The sequence below is a fragment of the Plodia interpunctella genome, chromosome 1 (assembly GCF_027563975.2).
Source record: "Plodia interpunctella isolate USDA-ARS_2022_Savannah chromosome 1, ilPloInte3.2, whole genome shotgun sequence".
Taxonomy (NCBI): domain Eukaryota; kingdom Metazoa; phylum Arthropoda; class Insecta; order Lepidoptera; family Pyralidae; genus Plodia; species Plodia interpunctella.
In genome coordinates, this window is record NC_071294.1 from 575,622 (window position 1) to 591,201 (window position 15,580).

Genomic DNA, 15,580 nt, shown 5'->3' on the forward strand with positions numbered 1-15,580 from the left:
CCAGCAGATCTCCTGTCCTAAATCAACCTTATAAGATAATGGCCCAGTTTGTTTAACTACAGTACCCTCAGACCACTTTTCCCCCCGAGCGGTGTAATCGCGAGCTAAAACACGGTCACCGATAGCGAAGCCACGCGGCGTACCCCTAGCTGCGCGTTCTTGACGCTCCTGGTTGTTACGCACTATGTCCGCCACGCAGGGCCGTAGTGCGTCCAACCGACCACGCAAACGCCTTCCTATCAAAGCTACTGCGGGTGACACACCGGTTGTGCTATGTTCACAATTTCTATATTGAAACAAAAATCTGCTCAACGCAGTATATACGTCTTCGTTCTCATGCAAAGCCCGTTTGATAGCCTTTTTAATTGTCTTAACGGCATTTTCCGCAGCACCATTGCCCTGTGGTCTGTATGGTGCTGAAGTTACATGCTTAATACAATTACTTTGACAGTAGCTTTTAAAATCATATGAAAAGAACGGAGGGCCATTATCGGTTACGAGTTGGGACGGCAAACCGAATCGAGCAAAGATATTTCTAAAAACAGATATGGTACTCTTAGAGTCAGTATTTTGCATTGGTATTGCTTCAATCCATTTAGAGTAGGCATCCACTATGATCAAATAGCGTTTACCACCACAATCCGCGAAGTCTGCATGCAACCGATACCACGGATTTTGTGGAAACTCCCACGGATGTAGTGGAGAGTGCGGTGGTGCGTCACGTACCACCCTGCAAGCGTCACAAGTACGGCATAATTCTTCTAAGTCTCGATCAAGACTCGGCCAATAAATGTAACCACGAGATAGAACTTTCATTTTATTAACCCCCAAATGACCTTCATGAATTTCTTCTAGAACTCGTTTTCTGAGACTTGCGGGAATTACAACCCTATATTTATAAATTATACACCCTAATTCTGTGACTAGGTCCAATTTTCTCACAAAAAACGGTTTTTCATCGTCCGACCTCGTACCCGACGGCCAACCAAATTGTATGTATCCTTTGATTTTACATAACAATGTATCACGCTCAGTCGCTGTAGCAATTTCTTTAAAATTTACAGGTAAACATTCTTCAATTAAATTCATGTAGTTGATCGCATCTTTCAAAGGCACCTCCTGAGCTAGCGGCAAGCGCGACAAAGCGTCGGCGGGCCCGTTGTCCGCCGAACGCACAAATTCAACACTAAAATCATATGCAGCCAACTGTGCGGCCCATCTTTGTAATCTACTCGCTGCAGTTTGAGGAATTCCACCCTTAACTCCGAAAATATAAGTTAGCGGTTGATGATCCGTACGCAGTACAAAACGCCTACCAAATAAAAACTGATGGTGCTTTGTGATACCAAAAAATATTGCGAGAGCCTCCTTATCGAGTTGGCTATAGTTTCGCTCGGCAGCGTTGAGCGTGCGCGAGACACAGCTGACTGGCCGCTCGCTGCCGTCCGCGTAGCGGTGCGCGAGTACTGCGCCCAGCCCGTACGCACTGCTATCTACCGCTAGAACGAGCGGCCGCCCCTCCTCATAGTGCGCCAACACGCGCTCGCTCAGGAGGGCGCGTTTTGCAGAGTCAAACGATCTGTCACAATCCGTTGTCCAATCCCAACGAATACCCTTCTTCAATAAACAATATAACGGATGCAGTAAATCACTTAAGTTAGGAACAAATTTTCCATAATAATTGAGCATGCCAAGGAAACTTTTAAGTTGTGTAACATTTTCTGGAGTTGGTGCCCCCGAAATAGCCTTTAATTTTTCTGGATCAGGACGTAAGCCCTCCTTGTTTATAATAAAGCCAAGATACTTCACTTGTTCTGCCATAAATGTACATTTAGATAACTTAATAGTTAGACCCATCTTTTGTAGCCGTTCAAATGCCGCTCTCAGATTCGCCATATGATCCTTATAATTTCTCCCGGTTATACAGATATCGTCCAAAAAAAACGACACAGCTTGGCACTCCCCGTAACGTTTCCTCCATTAATTTTTGAAATTTTTCCGGTATACAGGAAAGACCATAGGGCGTACGACGATATGCGAAAGTTCCAACATGCGTCGTGATTGCTGTATAAGCCTGGGAATCTTTAGAAAGTAAACATTGTTCATAAGCATGCCTAAGGTCTATTTTCGAATACCTATCCCCTCCACTGAGGTTCGCAAACAACTCCTCGATACGAGGCAATGGATAATGTTCCCTTTTCAATTTGGGATTAATCGTTATTTTATAATCGCCGCAAATTCTTATCTCACCGTTCTGTTTCACTACTGGAACGATCGGTGTGCCATACTCTGAATAATCTACGCGATAAATAGTGCCATCTGCTTCGAGCCTTGCGAGCTCGAGCTCGACGCGGCCGCGCAGCGCCAGCGGCACAGGCCGCGCGCGCACATACACCGGCGTGCTATCTGAGAGCTGCAATTGAATAGCACGCTTACACGTACCCAGCTTGTCCGTAAACACTTGTGGAAACTCTGCAGCTAACTGACTCACAAGACGATCCTCGATTATTTCATGCAATTGTATATTGTTAATTTGTAACTCCCGTAACCAATCGCGTCCTAAAAGGGGCCGAGCGCCGTTTTTAATAATATACAATGGTAAAGTGGCTGTAACACTAGCTAAGACGACGTCTACATTTATATAACCGAGCGATTCGATTTGAGAGCCAGAGTATGCACGTAAAATCAAATTATCTGTTATAATCGACTTATTTGAAAATAGGTTCCTATACATTTTTTCACTTATTGCGGATATTCTGCTACCAGTGTCTATTTCGCATTCAATATTGTTACCATCAATCATAACATTAATAAAGTACGGTTTGTTACCTTGAGTCGCCACCTCGATATCGAACATGCCATCCGATCCACCGTCATCACTCACGTAATTATACCCACTCACTCGCGATCTATACTCGTGCACTTGTTTGCACATGACCTTTAAATGGCCACGCTGGTTGCACTCATCACAATTATATTGCGTATAACGACACCGATCTGCACGATGCGCCTTGCCGCAACGCCAGCAAGCCGCGGCCGCCGGCGCCACGCGCGCCGTGCCGGCCGCCTGCGGGCCCGCGCCGACGACGCCGCTGCCGCGCCCTGCGCCTCGACCCCGCTGCCCCCGTGCTATTCCTCGTCCCCCGCGAGTATAATGGAGACCATCCCCCGCGTCGACGCTGCTCGACCCCGGGTTTACACTCTCCCTGGTACCACTGACTTCCGCGTGCTTCTCCGCGGCCTCCAGAGCCAAAGCCAGCTCCACAGCTTCCTTGTACTTGATATGCTTTTCCGCAAAAATTCTGGATCGCATGGCATCATTGATCAATCCAGACACAAACTGATCCCTCAGATTTTCCTCTAACGTCGAACACGAATTGCATTTACCAAAATTACAAGTCGCGGCAAGATGCTTTAAAGCCTGCAAATACTCCATCATGGATTCTCCGGTTCGTTGTCTTCGTAGTCTAAATACGTGACGTTCCGCAATTTCTGATCTTTGGGGTTCTAAATGCTCTTTAATTAAGGCTACTAAATCATCATATGATTTATTTTCTGGTAACTCCGGTGAACACAGATCACACATTAAAGCATATGTTGATTCGCCAACAACCGTAATTAATAAAGGCACTTTTAACTCATTCTTCACTTCATTTAACAAAATATACTGATTTACGCGACGTATGTATGCCGGCCATTGTTGCGAATTCGCATTAAACGCCTCTAATTTACCGATCGGCATAGTATTGAAGGATTAACACAAAAACAAATAATAATTTCAACCGACTGCGCCAATGCAACGAATGAAAGACGGAAGCTGGCTGTAGACTGATTTATTGAGCTTGACACTGACAGTTAATAACATCGTCATAAAAATACAGAAACAAGTGGCCAGTCCATGCCACACAGATAACCTTCTTTTCATTCATATTGTCGCCTAATAGGCCTTTTTTCACCTTAAATTACCTGACCGAATTAATGTAAAGTATAAAATGCATATGAATCATTAGATCCATTGTCATGTCATTGACCGTACATTTTCTCATCTGTATCGTAATACAATCTCGGGCATGACCAATTATCACCGGATGCCTAAACGATCTCAGCACCAGGTGGTCATCACAGCTGCTGCCGCCGGCGTTGCTTGCGTTCAGAATGGAGATAAGACTAGTGATGTGATGAAATTTCCTCAAGCCATTACGATGTGAGTTGATTGCAAGTTATGTGTTCTTGTTTTACAAGAGAGCGATCGTATACATATACAAAATATTTGAAACTGTAAGTGATTGTACCGGTTGACTGTAAGAAATCCCTACATGGGATAAGTCCGCCGTTGTACATGTATCTTGTATTAATTACATATTTCCGTGTAAAGTTAGAAACAAACTACATATATCTCATACTAGATAGATGGTACGTGACAGCTAATAGAGTCGTGTGTATGTCTTTGTCATTACAAAGTGGGAGCCCGGGCCTTCGCCCACGGTACATAAAAGATAGCATGTTACTCCTGAAGTAGTAGTTCTCATATAAAATTTAAGTACAGTCAACAGCACATCAACCTACCCAAATTCATTGCGAACTCGTCACACCATAAAAGTTAATGCAGGGTAACTTGATGTGCTGTTGACTGTACATGTTGTAATGAGTAGTAGTTTGTGTATTGTTTTTTACAATTCATCTTTCATAACTATTGACTGGTCCTAAAGTGGGTTCGAGTTCATGAGAACGAACGGTATGAGCGATAATAATACTGAATATTTTATACTTCATATGTGTATGTGAGTACTTATTCAAGTTCGATCAAGTTAACAGCGGAAACACAAAACGAGTTGCGGGCACTTCACGATCAAATAAAGCTTACAAAGCTCTTCCGTCTGTTTGTCTGTGTTCGACCCCCCAAAAGCGGGGAAAAATTCTGACAGCGTTGGTATTTTCGATGTGAAGTTTATTGTGGGGTATATTTCTTGTTGCCTCACTTATAGGAAACTAAATGGCAATTTAATACCCTCTCTCTCTCTCTCATCTGAGCCCCGATTACATTCTGGTTGTGACGTCTCAAAGTCCTAGATCCGAAAAATCCTAAAAACTTCTAAAGATGTCAACAACCTTTGAAAATGTTAAACTGTCTTTTATCCTTTGTAGTTACATCGTTTGATATCCATGAGGATAGAGAGTGGTCCTACTAAGGGGAAAACCACACGTCGCCGTAAACTAATACTATACTTAATATGATGAATACAGTATAAGAAATATTGCCAGCCCCACACTAAAAGGGAAACGAAAGATGCTATCGCAAAGGAACGTTCATTACGTGGTTTGTATGTAAGTTTTTATTAACTCAAGGAAAAACCTGCGATGTACGTCGAAACTGCCAAGTTTGGCGAATTGTTTGCCGATATTTTGCAGCTGGCATTACTTCACACTTCCACTCGGGAGACGTTACTCGATGCGCATTCCGAAATTGGGTTCTGCTATGATGGGATAGTTACTGTCAACTTTGTCAAAGCTAACTCTAAAATATGACTTGATTTCACCACAACCCAATCAAACGGTCCATTCACACGCAACCATAATAAACTCACGAATAACTAAACTTATCACTGCATATGTCCAGATGGCGCGGCCAGATAACCGTGCCATCTCAATTTATAACCCTTGTAACTGTAGAAGATGTTGCTGCATGAACTGGCTGTGCGAAGTGGGGACTCTGTGAATTGGCAGGTTTATACCTTGGAAAGTACAGAGTTATGTCGCGACAGACAACTTGACAGTCGTGTTGGTAATTAGACAGTAATTTATATTATGTTAATGCTGTATGTGTACATGTCGAGATTAATTTTGAAATATTTGAATATATTGTCTTTGTTTGAGTGGAAAGAAATTATTTTAGAAAGTAGATCTTCATCGAATTGCTACGGGGAACATTAAGTGAAGTTTATTTCGTCGCTTCTTCTTCACCTACGCTTTGCAGTACTATTTTTTGTAAGTCAATAAGGTGGTCTTTAATCATCTGTAAGATGAAAGAGTCTGTCTCTTAAATCTAATATATTAATTGGCCGTGCGAATTAGAGACTTGATATAGTTTTCGCAGTTAAAAGTTTGATCTTATCTTTGTTTGCCTCCAGGTCGAGCCCTCCTAGACCGCCTGACGAGCACCAATGAAGGAGAGGTTGTATTGTCAAGCGATGCTGATGGACTGCTGCCACCTCCTCTGGACGTGGGGCCGTATGTCACCGTCACAGCCAATGCCACTTGCGGCAGCGACGGTGCTGAGGAGTATTGCAGGGACACGCCTGGCAAGTATGTGGATTTATTTAGTTAACAATTTATGTGCACAGAGTTTAAAGATAGAGAGAGACAAACTGTAAATGGGGAAGTAAATAAATGGGTGTTGCTTATTTCAAATGGAATTTATCATCATTTCATGCAAGTCTACTAAACTATGCTAATTGGAACAACCCCATTATCTGAAACAGACAAACCACATATTTGGACTGAGATGTTGTGTTAAATTTGTAAAGGCTTGTAACATTACGGGTTCTCAACTTTACTAAACATGGAAATATCTTACATGTTAATTGTTTTGATGGGATTTATTTACTAATCCCGGTGTCTGACCACGTCATTGCTAAACATTGTAGAAATTCATTAGAAGACCGTAATGAGGCCAATGACAAGGCAATCTCTGTAGCTGTACTAGACTAAATGAACACAATTTGTCTGTTATTTCGACACGAAAAAAGTAGAAGAGAAATTAGAGCGTGTTTTGATATATCTTCAGACGAGGTGTGGTCTGCGATATATGTGAAGGTGCCGACGGCTCGTCCGTTCGTCGTCACCCGCCGTCGCACGCCGTAGACGGAGACCCCAACACTTGGTGGCAGAGTCCCACATTCGCCTCTGGGGAGGAATACGCTCATGTTGAGTTCATTGCCACACTGCCAGCTGTAAGTACCACGAAATACATTTTGTCACTCATTTAGATAGATCTCATCGATATAGAGCCGTTTTTATTGTTCTAGTATTGTTTTGTATCCAATCTACTCGTGTGGTGGATACAAAAGAATATTAGGAGAACTCTTCTTCACCTGCACTTTGAAAGACGACAGTTGGTTTAGTTTTTAGTAATAAAGTAGTTTAGTAAGTAAATAATTTTGAATTTGAACTGGAAAATTTTACATGCAGTGTAATAGGTGACCTTATCGTTAGCGTAATCTCTTAACTGCTTTCTTAATCTTCTTAGCTTCTAAACTATAGGATTCTGTGTCTTTCTCCATTGTTTTATCTATGGCAGAACACTTTGACTAAAATAGTAAAGAATACTACAAATTTGTAATTAGAATTTCGTTACTAATGAACGTTTTGTGCATCTGCAGTCTTCATTTTATAGTTCGAAAAATTCTTCAGTCTTCTGGGTGGTATAACCAATGGGTCGCTCATAACATTCATCTTCATTATGCTAGAAACCACTGTCGTTGAGTAATACTTTTACCGTAATCAATTTGCATTGGTTTCCTGCACCTTACACCGTTGAGATCACTACCATTTTAGGCGTCCGCGCAGACTCGCCTACGACCCGTCGACCCCGGCGCGTGGGCACAACTGACTCATGTTTGTTTACATTAGTCAGAATGGGACCTTTTTGTAAGGTCTTTTTTGTACCACAGATAGTTTTAGAACTAGGCTTTTGTATTCCGCCGAAGTTATGAATATCGACTCGGTGTATTAATAACATTAATTTGTAAGCCAAATTGCCTATGATTTTTTTTTATCTGATACGTTTATCTGTCAACCACGTACATGTCAATAAAAGTTATGTTAAAAGTAACGCGAGATTTGGATTCAGCGGAACACCAGTACCTGATGAACCGAATCATTGGAATTGCCCTATAATTGTTACGTAATATGTAATATATAAACTATCGCTGAACACAAAACTTGGCGGAATAAAACCTCTCATACAAACTACGCAGGTAATGTTCATTAATTCGTGTCTGCAACTCTGTTCGGCGATAGTGTGTAGCCTGTACAACAACTATACCGACGACATCATTCGTGGTCATACAAATTTTCAGTCTGTCCGCTATTATTGCGATGGCGACCTCGGTGGCACAGTGATAAAGTGCTCGCCACTGAACCGTGAGGTCCCGGGTTCGATCCCCGGTCAGGTCCTGATGGAAAATGATCTTTTTCTGATTGGTCTTCGATGTTCATCTATTCATTATTACGTATTTGTTATAAAATATAGTATCGTTGAGTTAGTATCCCATAACAAGTCTCGAACTTACTTTGGGGCTAGCTCAATCTGTGTGATTTGTCCTAATATATTTATTTATTTATTATATGATTGAAATACAGGTATGCGTCGAATTCGCAGTGGTTTAGAGGTATTGGAAATGTACCATACTGTTACATTGTATCGAATGGAGTCTTTTATCATCACTGTCAATATCTGCAAAGGGCAGTGGCGTTAGTTCAACGATCGAGGTTTCCTATATCGATATTCTGTTAGACATGCGCGATCAAGTTCTTTAACATTTAAAATTCACACTTTTAATTTTATGAAATTAATAAAAATAAATATGTGGGACAAATCTCGCAATTGTGTTAGCCCCAAAGTAAATTCGAGACTTGCGTTAAAGGATACTAATTCAACGGTACTATATTCTATAAAATATACATATATAGGTAGACATCTACCTACACCCTGGTCAATTAGAAAATAATCTTTTTCCATCTTTAACTGACCGGGGATCGAATCCGCACAATTTTTTCGCATAATTTATTTTATCCTATTGTTCTTTTGCATGTCGGTTTTAGCATAAAATATTTAGGTGTAAAGGATGATTGACGGGTAAATTTGGCATTTAATAGTTAGTTACGCGTAATGCTTAAAAATAATTATGCCATACATAATGGGTACAATATAAATAAATAAATATTAAGGACATATCACACAGATTGAATTAGCCCCAATGTAAGTTCGAGACTTGTGTTATGGGATACTAACTCAACGATACTATATTTTATAACAAATACATATATAGATAAACATCCAAGACCCGGGCCAATCAGAAAAAAATCATTTTCCATCATGACCCGACCGGGGATCGAACCCGGGACCTCATGGTTCAGAGGCAAGCACTTTACTACTGCGCCACCGAGGTCGTCAATGCTTTATTACATGGCTCAAATGTTTATGCTTATAGATAACAAACATCATGTGTAACGATCGGTTCACTTTTCCGTTTGATCTACTCGAATATTGTTAATTTGCTCTGTTTTCTCAAATTGTAATTTCCAAACCGTCTACATTTTTATGTAACGATAATAAGTGATCACCGCTGCACAGGAACAACCGCAATACCATCTATCTAATATGAAAACCCTAGTGTTACTGGTATACTCTGGTTAAATGTAAATGGAACATTGATCACAATAAAATTGCGCAAGACCACCAATTTCATTGCAATCCGATGTGACCGGTCCTTAATTACACAGTACAGAACACGGCAGCCGCTTACATCACAACGCAGCTAATTGCAGCGTTCGGATGTTTAAAACCACATAAATTCTCGTAAGTGTTGTGAGAATGTCGATTGCTACTCTGGATTGTGTTTTATGGTTTAGGGACTTAAATTATTTATGGGTATGTTTAGGATGCTGATGTTATTCTTAGAGGACTCTCCTCTGCATGTTCCCGGTTACGTTCGGGGAAATCTTTTTTGTGTTTTTCGGGTTCAACCCGAAAAACTAAAAAAAATCCTTTAAAATTTACTTAGATGATATTGGTAGATATTTGAAGTTTTTGTCTTTTCTAAAGAAAGACACGAGCCAGTATGCAAACTGGTTATATGTTTAAAAAAAAATTCCTACCTAGATTACAATTTGGAAATGGATTCAGCCGTATGACGATATGATTGATTGACCATATACCAATAGATACAAAATAAGTTTATAACTGCTATAATTTTGACGAAAAATTTGACGACCTCGGTGGCGCGGTGGTAAAGTTCTTGCCACTGAACCGAGAGGGCGTGGGTTCGGTCATGATGGGAAATGATCTTTTTCTGAATGGCCCGGGTCTTGGATGTTTATATATATATGTATTTGTTATAAAATATAGTATCGTTGAGTTAGTATTCCATAACACAAGTCTCAAACTTACTTTGAGGCTAGCTCAATCTGTATGATTTGTCCTAATATATTTATTTATTTATAATCAATGGTCCGCTAAAGTACGGAATATTTACTTTGAAAATGTATCTTATCTATTATCCGGATTTATAACAATTTCTTCAATATGTACTTTTAAAAGGACATTAAGATACGGTTATGTCTATCTCGACTGGACATGAGACTATCACGGCTATTAGAGAAGATAGAGTATACAAAAGGGCGCAAGTTACCAATTAAAGATTTACAGATGTGACACATCGATAAAAAGCGTCGCACACTTCACTAAATATATGGAAGAAAAATTTTACGACTTTGTTCTTCGGTTGTCACATGTTTCTACAATTACATGTATGTGATTTATAGGTTATGTATCTGTCATTTTTTATCGTTCGCAATCTAATACAAATATTTATATACAGTGTTTTAGTTGTTATTCGAAATATGACTTTCAACTTATAGTTATTAGTAAAGTTAAAAAAAATAATGTTATATTTATTGACACCTATAAATAAAATGTTTAAGTATTTATTTTTATTTATCACTAGCTGATGCCTGCGACTTCGTTCGCATAGCTGAACAATTTTTAAAGGAGTCAAAATTATTAGAGAAATTTAATTGTACAGACAAATGTAACGATACCTATACATACAGAAGATGCTAATCAGACTGAAAAAGTATATTTTCTATAGTTTAGCTGAACTAATATGACTCTTTCGGTTTTCCAGATCTTCGATTTTTATACCTCAACAGAAAATGCTCATCAAATTGAACAACTTTTATTAAAGTGTCATTTCTATATTCCCTATAGTTTAGCTGTACCATCGTAGGTCTACATCAGATGTTCCAGATCTTCGATTTTTATACCTCAGCAGAAAATATTCATCAGGTTAAAAAACTTTTGTTAAGGCGTGATTTCAATATTTCCTATAGTTTAGCTGTACCATCATAGTACTCCATCAGGTGTTCCAGTTTTCCAAATCATTTATACCCTATACGTTGATCAGGCTTTATAGCTATATAACAAAAAAGTTTCATTCAAATCCGTCCAGTAGATCCAGAGATTAGCGTGTGCAAACAAACGGACAGACTTTAAAAAAAAATCTTATTCTATTACTGATTCTCTATCGATCAAAATTTTTTTATATTTAAATATCTTCAATGTACAGAAACACTTTTTTTTACTGTTTTATTATATGTATTGATTGATTGATTGGTGATATCATGATTAAAGATAATTTGTCCAGTGAAAATTTGTTTTTAATCACGACTTTAAAATATTAAACTTCCTTCGTTGTTATGTCGTCAAGTGTCAGATGCCTTTTGGTGACTTGGTGCACAATCAAAATCAAATCATTTATTCAGAAATTAGGCCTTCACAGGCACTTTTTCACGTCATATTCTAAATTAAATGATGTTTACCAAAGCTACAAACTACTAGCATTTCGGAACGACCACTGCTGAGAAGAAATGCCGAAAGAAACTCATTCAAACAGTGTTGGTCCCTATTATGCCAGAAGGGCTTACCATTTTTTATATATAAATTGTGCCAAGAAAAGTAACACAGATCCATAACAAACTCATTATGTAATGCAGGAGTTATATTGATAAAATTGATACGTTGATCGTGTGATCGTGTGTTCATAATAAAACATATCGGTTCGAGAATAATCATGTATCTTCTGTAATCTCGATGTTTTCTGCTCAGCGCAGATTGTACAATAGCTGCCGCAAGCTTATCTTAGGAGACACAATAAATCGTAGTGATGCGCGGGCGCATGCCACGACTACGACCACCATGAACTTCGTATTGATAGGAACAGTCTATTTAGATAACATTTTCGAAAGTCTTTTATTTCATAAAGTAATATTTTTTGCGTTAATCATTTGGGAGTGACAAAGGACTGAAAGACTTGGATACTTTTCAAATCGCCATGGCCTAATGGTCACCATGTCGGACTGCTACGCTGGAGGTCCCACGTTCGATCTCCGGTCAGGTCAAGACGGAAATGATCTTTATAAAGTTTATTTTTACAGATGCAAAATAAATGGGTGGTAAAATAAGGGTTAATAGGATATTATTAGGTACTAAGAGTCTTTCTTTAACTAATTTTTTTGTACTATACTAGCTACGCGTCCCGGCTTCGCTCGGGTAAAATAAAAATAAATACACATACCTTCCTCAGGGATCACACTATCTATTTGTGAAAACCGTACGCGTTCATACAGACTTCTTTTTAATAATAAAGTTTATGTTATGAAGTATTGTAATAAATTATTGGAATCTTATCATAAATCAATTCTCAAACATTTTCCTCGCGTTCTTAAAACCCCTAATTTTAATTAAAATATTTAAGTATTTGTATCAAACAGATGAAGTATAATTTATGGATACAATTCTCGGATTCCGATAGAGTATTGTTCAACGTAGTTTGTTTATCTGTATCTCAGCATGACATAAATAGTCGAAAGAAAGGTCGAAAAAAAATTAAAGTAGCCGCTCCACTTAGCTCCATCGATAATTCTGACCGTGAGGAGGATACATAAATAATGAAAGGAATTTCCAATCCCGAAGTCAAGAATGGGTAATATCTATACTAATTCGAACTATTGAGAAGGTATTCTGTTTGTGACCATATCTAAAGATATCTAGGACAATGGATTCACGTCTTCCACTCCATGCCCGCCATGGGTATCGTATGAGACGGCTAAGGGCGTAGCCTAGGCCACTGATAGGCAAAAATAGCAAGGCTAATGAGGGTTGACGTCAGGCAGGCAGTCGGTAGTGAAAGCAAATATTCAAAATTTACGCGTACCTGGGCTCCGGGGCGACGCAGCTTTGAATGTGACCGGGAACATGCGAGGGTGATGAGAGAATATAGTGCAAAACATATTAGAATCAAAAAGTAATGAAAATTATTTATCTATGTCAGTTCTAGACCTGGGAATTACTTTTATCACATTTATCTGCCGCCGAACTACTGGAATCAGGTGTTTATTAATCTTATCTATTCTGATAATTCGTGCTGTTTTTTCCTATTATTTGCAATATTAATGTTAACCTTTGTTTTATACCCATCCGAATAGTCCTATCCGAATAGATTTTAGTCACTCGTGTTGTTGCTGTATCGGAAAATTTTCTTTAATGTAACACACGTATGAATGTCGAAGTAGCTTCTTTGTAATTAATTGTTTGTAATTGTGGTGCGTAGGTAATTCTAGAATCAGTGACGTTACTTTATGTCGCTTTATTCAAAAATATCAAACCTGATAATCGTACTGTTAATTTATTAATGAAAGTTTAACAGAATCCTTGAAAGGCCTATTTAGTTAGACGTTTTTATCAGCAACATTGTTACAGTTTTTCTTGTAACCCCAACGATGGGGTAGGTGCACACAATGGGGCAAATCTTACCGGCTAATGGGCCAGATACCGATCTCATCGACCGGCGAGCTGTGGGGCGTCCAGTAAATCATCTTGTAGGGTGACCAAATTATATAATATGAGAAGTTGATATTGTTTATTGAATACAAGTCTGTTTTGTTGATCTGTATCTGTAGGTAATCAATACCTAATTAATTATGTTGGTATTGCCTGCTCAAACGTAATATTACTAATAGACGTAGTAAAACTACTACGTCTTTGGTTATATACAAGTTAATTATTTAAATATTATAAATGCAAACATCTGTCTGTATAGACATATGCTGCTTGACAGATGTCAAGCTTTCACGGCTATACCACTGGGCGAATTTCGATGAAATTTGGAATGGACGTAGTGTGGAATTAGTAGGTACTACGTACAACGTACCTGCTAATTCCATAGGACGTAGTTATGGCCTGTTGGCCTAAAATAGGCTAGCGCGGGCAGAGCTGCGGGCAACAACTAGTATTTTATAAATAAATAATTTTTGTTATAATTAATAATTTTTCAGAACCATCTAATTTCAATTTGGGCAACATTTTTTTTAATCAATTAAAAACAACTTTGAGTAGTTAAACAGTCGTATTTTAATTCTTCTTTTATTCAAAGAATTTTAACGAGTGCCGTACTTAAATAAATACACAATAAAACGTCTGTTACCGTCCGGCGAAGCGCTTCGCAAGCGCAGGGTGTCGGCGAACATGAACCGGGACATTTGGCGGAACTGAGATCACTATCAAGAAGAAAAAGATCGCTTTCAGAACCTAATTACGTATTTAATGCAAGTTGCAAAATTTGCTTTGTTAGCCATAGAACTAAGAGCGTATAGACTTGATATTTTGATCATATAATTGCGATAGCTTGGCAGCGTAGGCAGTAGGGATTTGCTGGGAGGAAATTGCTGTGGGAAAATAAGTGATATTTTCGCTTCAATATCGTATTTTTTACTGAGATATTTTCTGAGAAAGTTGGAAAATGATAAAAATAAAACTGAAAACCGCTCGGTCTTCAATATTTTGATAATGACGTGTCATGGTTATCTCTGACAGAAATTTACATAAACATGATGTCGTGAGGAACAATTGTTTAACTTTACCTTATAATTTAAAAAAGTGTTTTGTAATCCATAGTAATAAAATGTAAAAGTGCGTTTTGTTGCTGGAGTTTTCTTCTTTCACATCAAAACGAAGCATTGACAAATCTTTAGGTGTCGATTTTTATTGTGGAGTGGTGTAGAAATAGTTGAAGAGCTGTTCTTTATTTTATTCATGAGGCACACAAACAGAATACAGTCAACAAAGAACATAATTAAACTTCTAAATATAAGAACTAATATGTAATCCTGTATAGTGACATACGCTATTTTGCCGTAGGAAAAGCCGGTAACAACAGGTAGTGCTAACAACTATAATGGATCGAAGTCCCGAAATAAAGATTCTATTGTATTTTATTAAAAGTGTGTTGAAATTAGGAGACATTTTAATTTTTCAATTCGTTACTTTTCAATTACATATGGTTTTACCTTTTAAGCTTTGTTTAAACGACTTCTCGTTAAATTTCTTTCATCGTGAATCAAAGTGATAAAATCGCAGTTAACCTTTGTACCGCGGCTTTGCTTGAAGACGCAACAAGTTATTAACAAACCAATTTACAGCTTATCGCGTCATCACCATCGATTGAGGATTTTGAAATATAAGACGGCTAACTTCGCGGCGTCACAGCTTCCGATGCAGCACTTATTCAGTAGATAGTAGATTATTTCCAGGAATTAAGTTTTATAATCGTTTTTCTAACTGGTTGGTATATTTTAGTCTCATGGGAAATAATATTTCGAGGGTGTACCAATGTAAGATTAATAAAATGTGTATTGTTTTTTCATCACAAAACTAACGTAAAAGAATAACTGAAATTTGACCTCAATTCCTTTTAAGAACTGAAATTCACGCGTGCGAAGCCGCGGGCAAAGCTAGTAATGT

The 15,580-nt window shown here is 38.5% G+C and overlaps 1 protein-coding gene and 1 long non-coding RNA gene across 4 annotated transcripts in view; one reads left to right on the plus strand and one right to left on the minus strand.

Annotated features, from left to right (window-relative positions):
• wb (wing blister) overlaps positions 1-15,580 on the plus strand; it is a 138,744-nt gene that overhangs the window by 26,950 nt on the left and 96,214 nt on the right. For all 3 annotated transcript variants that reach the window (XM_053750016.2, XM_053750026.2, XM_053750034.2), the window contains exons 2-3: positions 6,129-6,303; positions 6,785-6,950. In XM_053750016.2, the coding sequence (XP_053605991.1) occupies positions 6,129-6,303; positions 6,785-6,950 (341 nt within the window). The remainder of the gene's footprint in view (positions 1-6,128; positions 6,304-6,784; positions 6,951-15,580) is intronic.
• LOC135309799 (uncharacterized) lies at positions 6,298-13,369 on the minus strand. The gene is made up of 2 exons (XR_010370014.1): positions 12,996-13,369; positions 6,298-6,948 (listed from the first exon to the last, which is right to left on the minus strand). It is a non-coding gene; the product is annotated as an uncharacterized LOC135309799 (long non-coding RNA).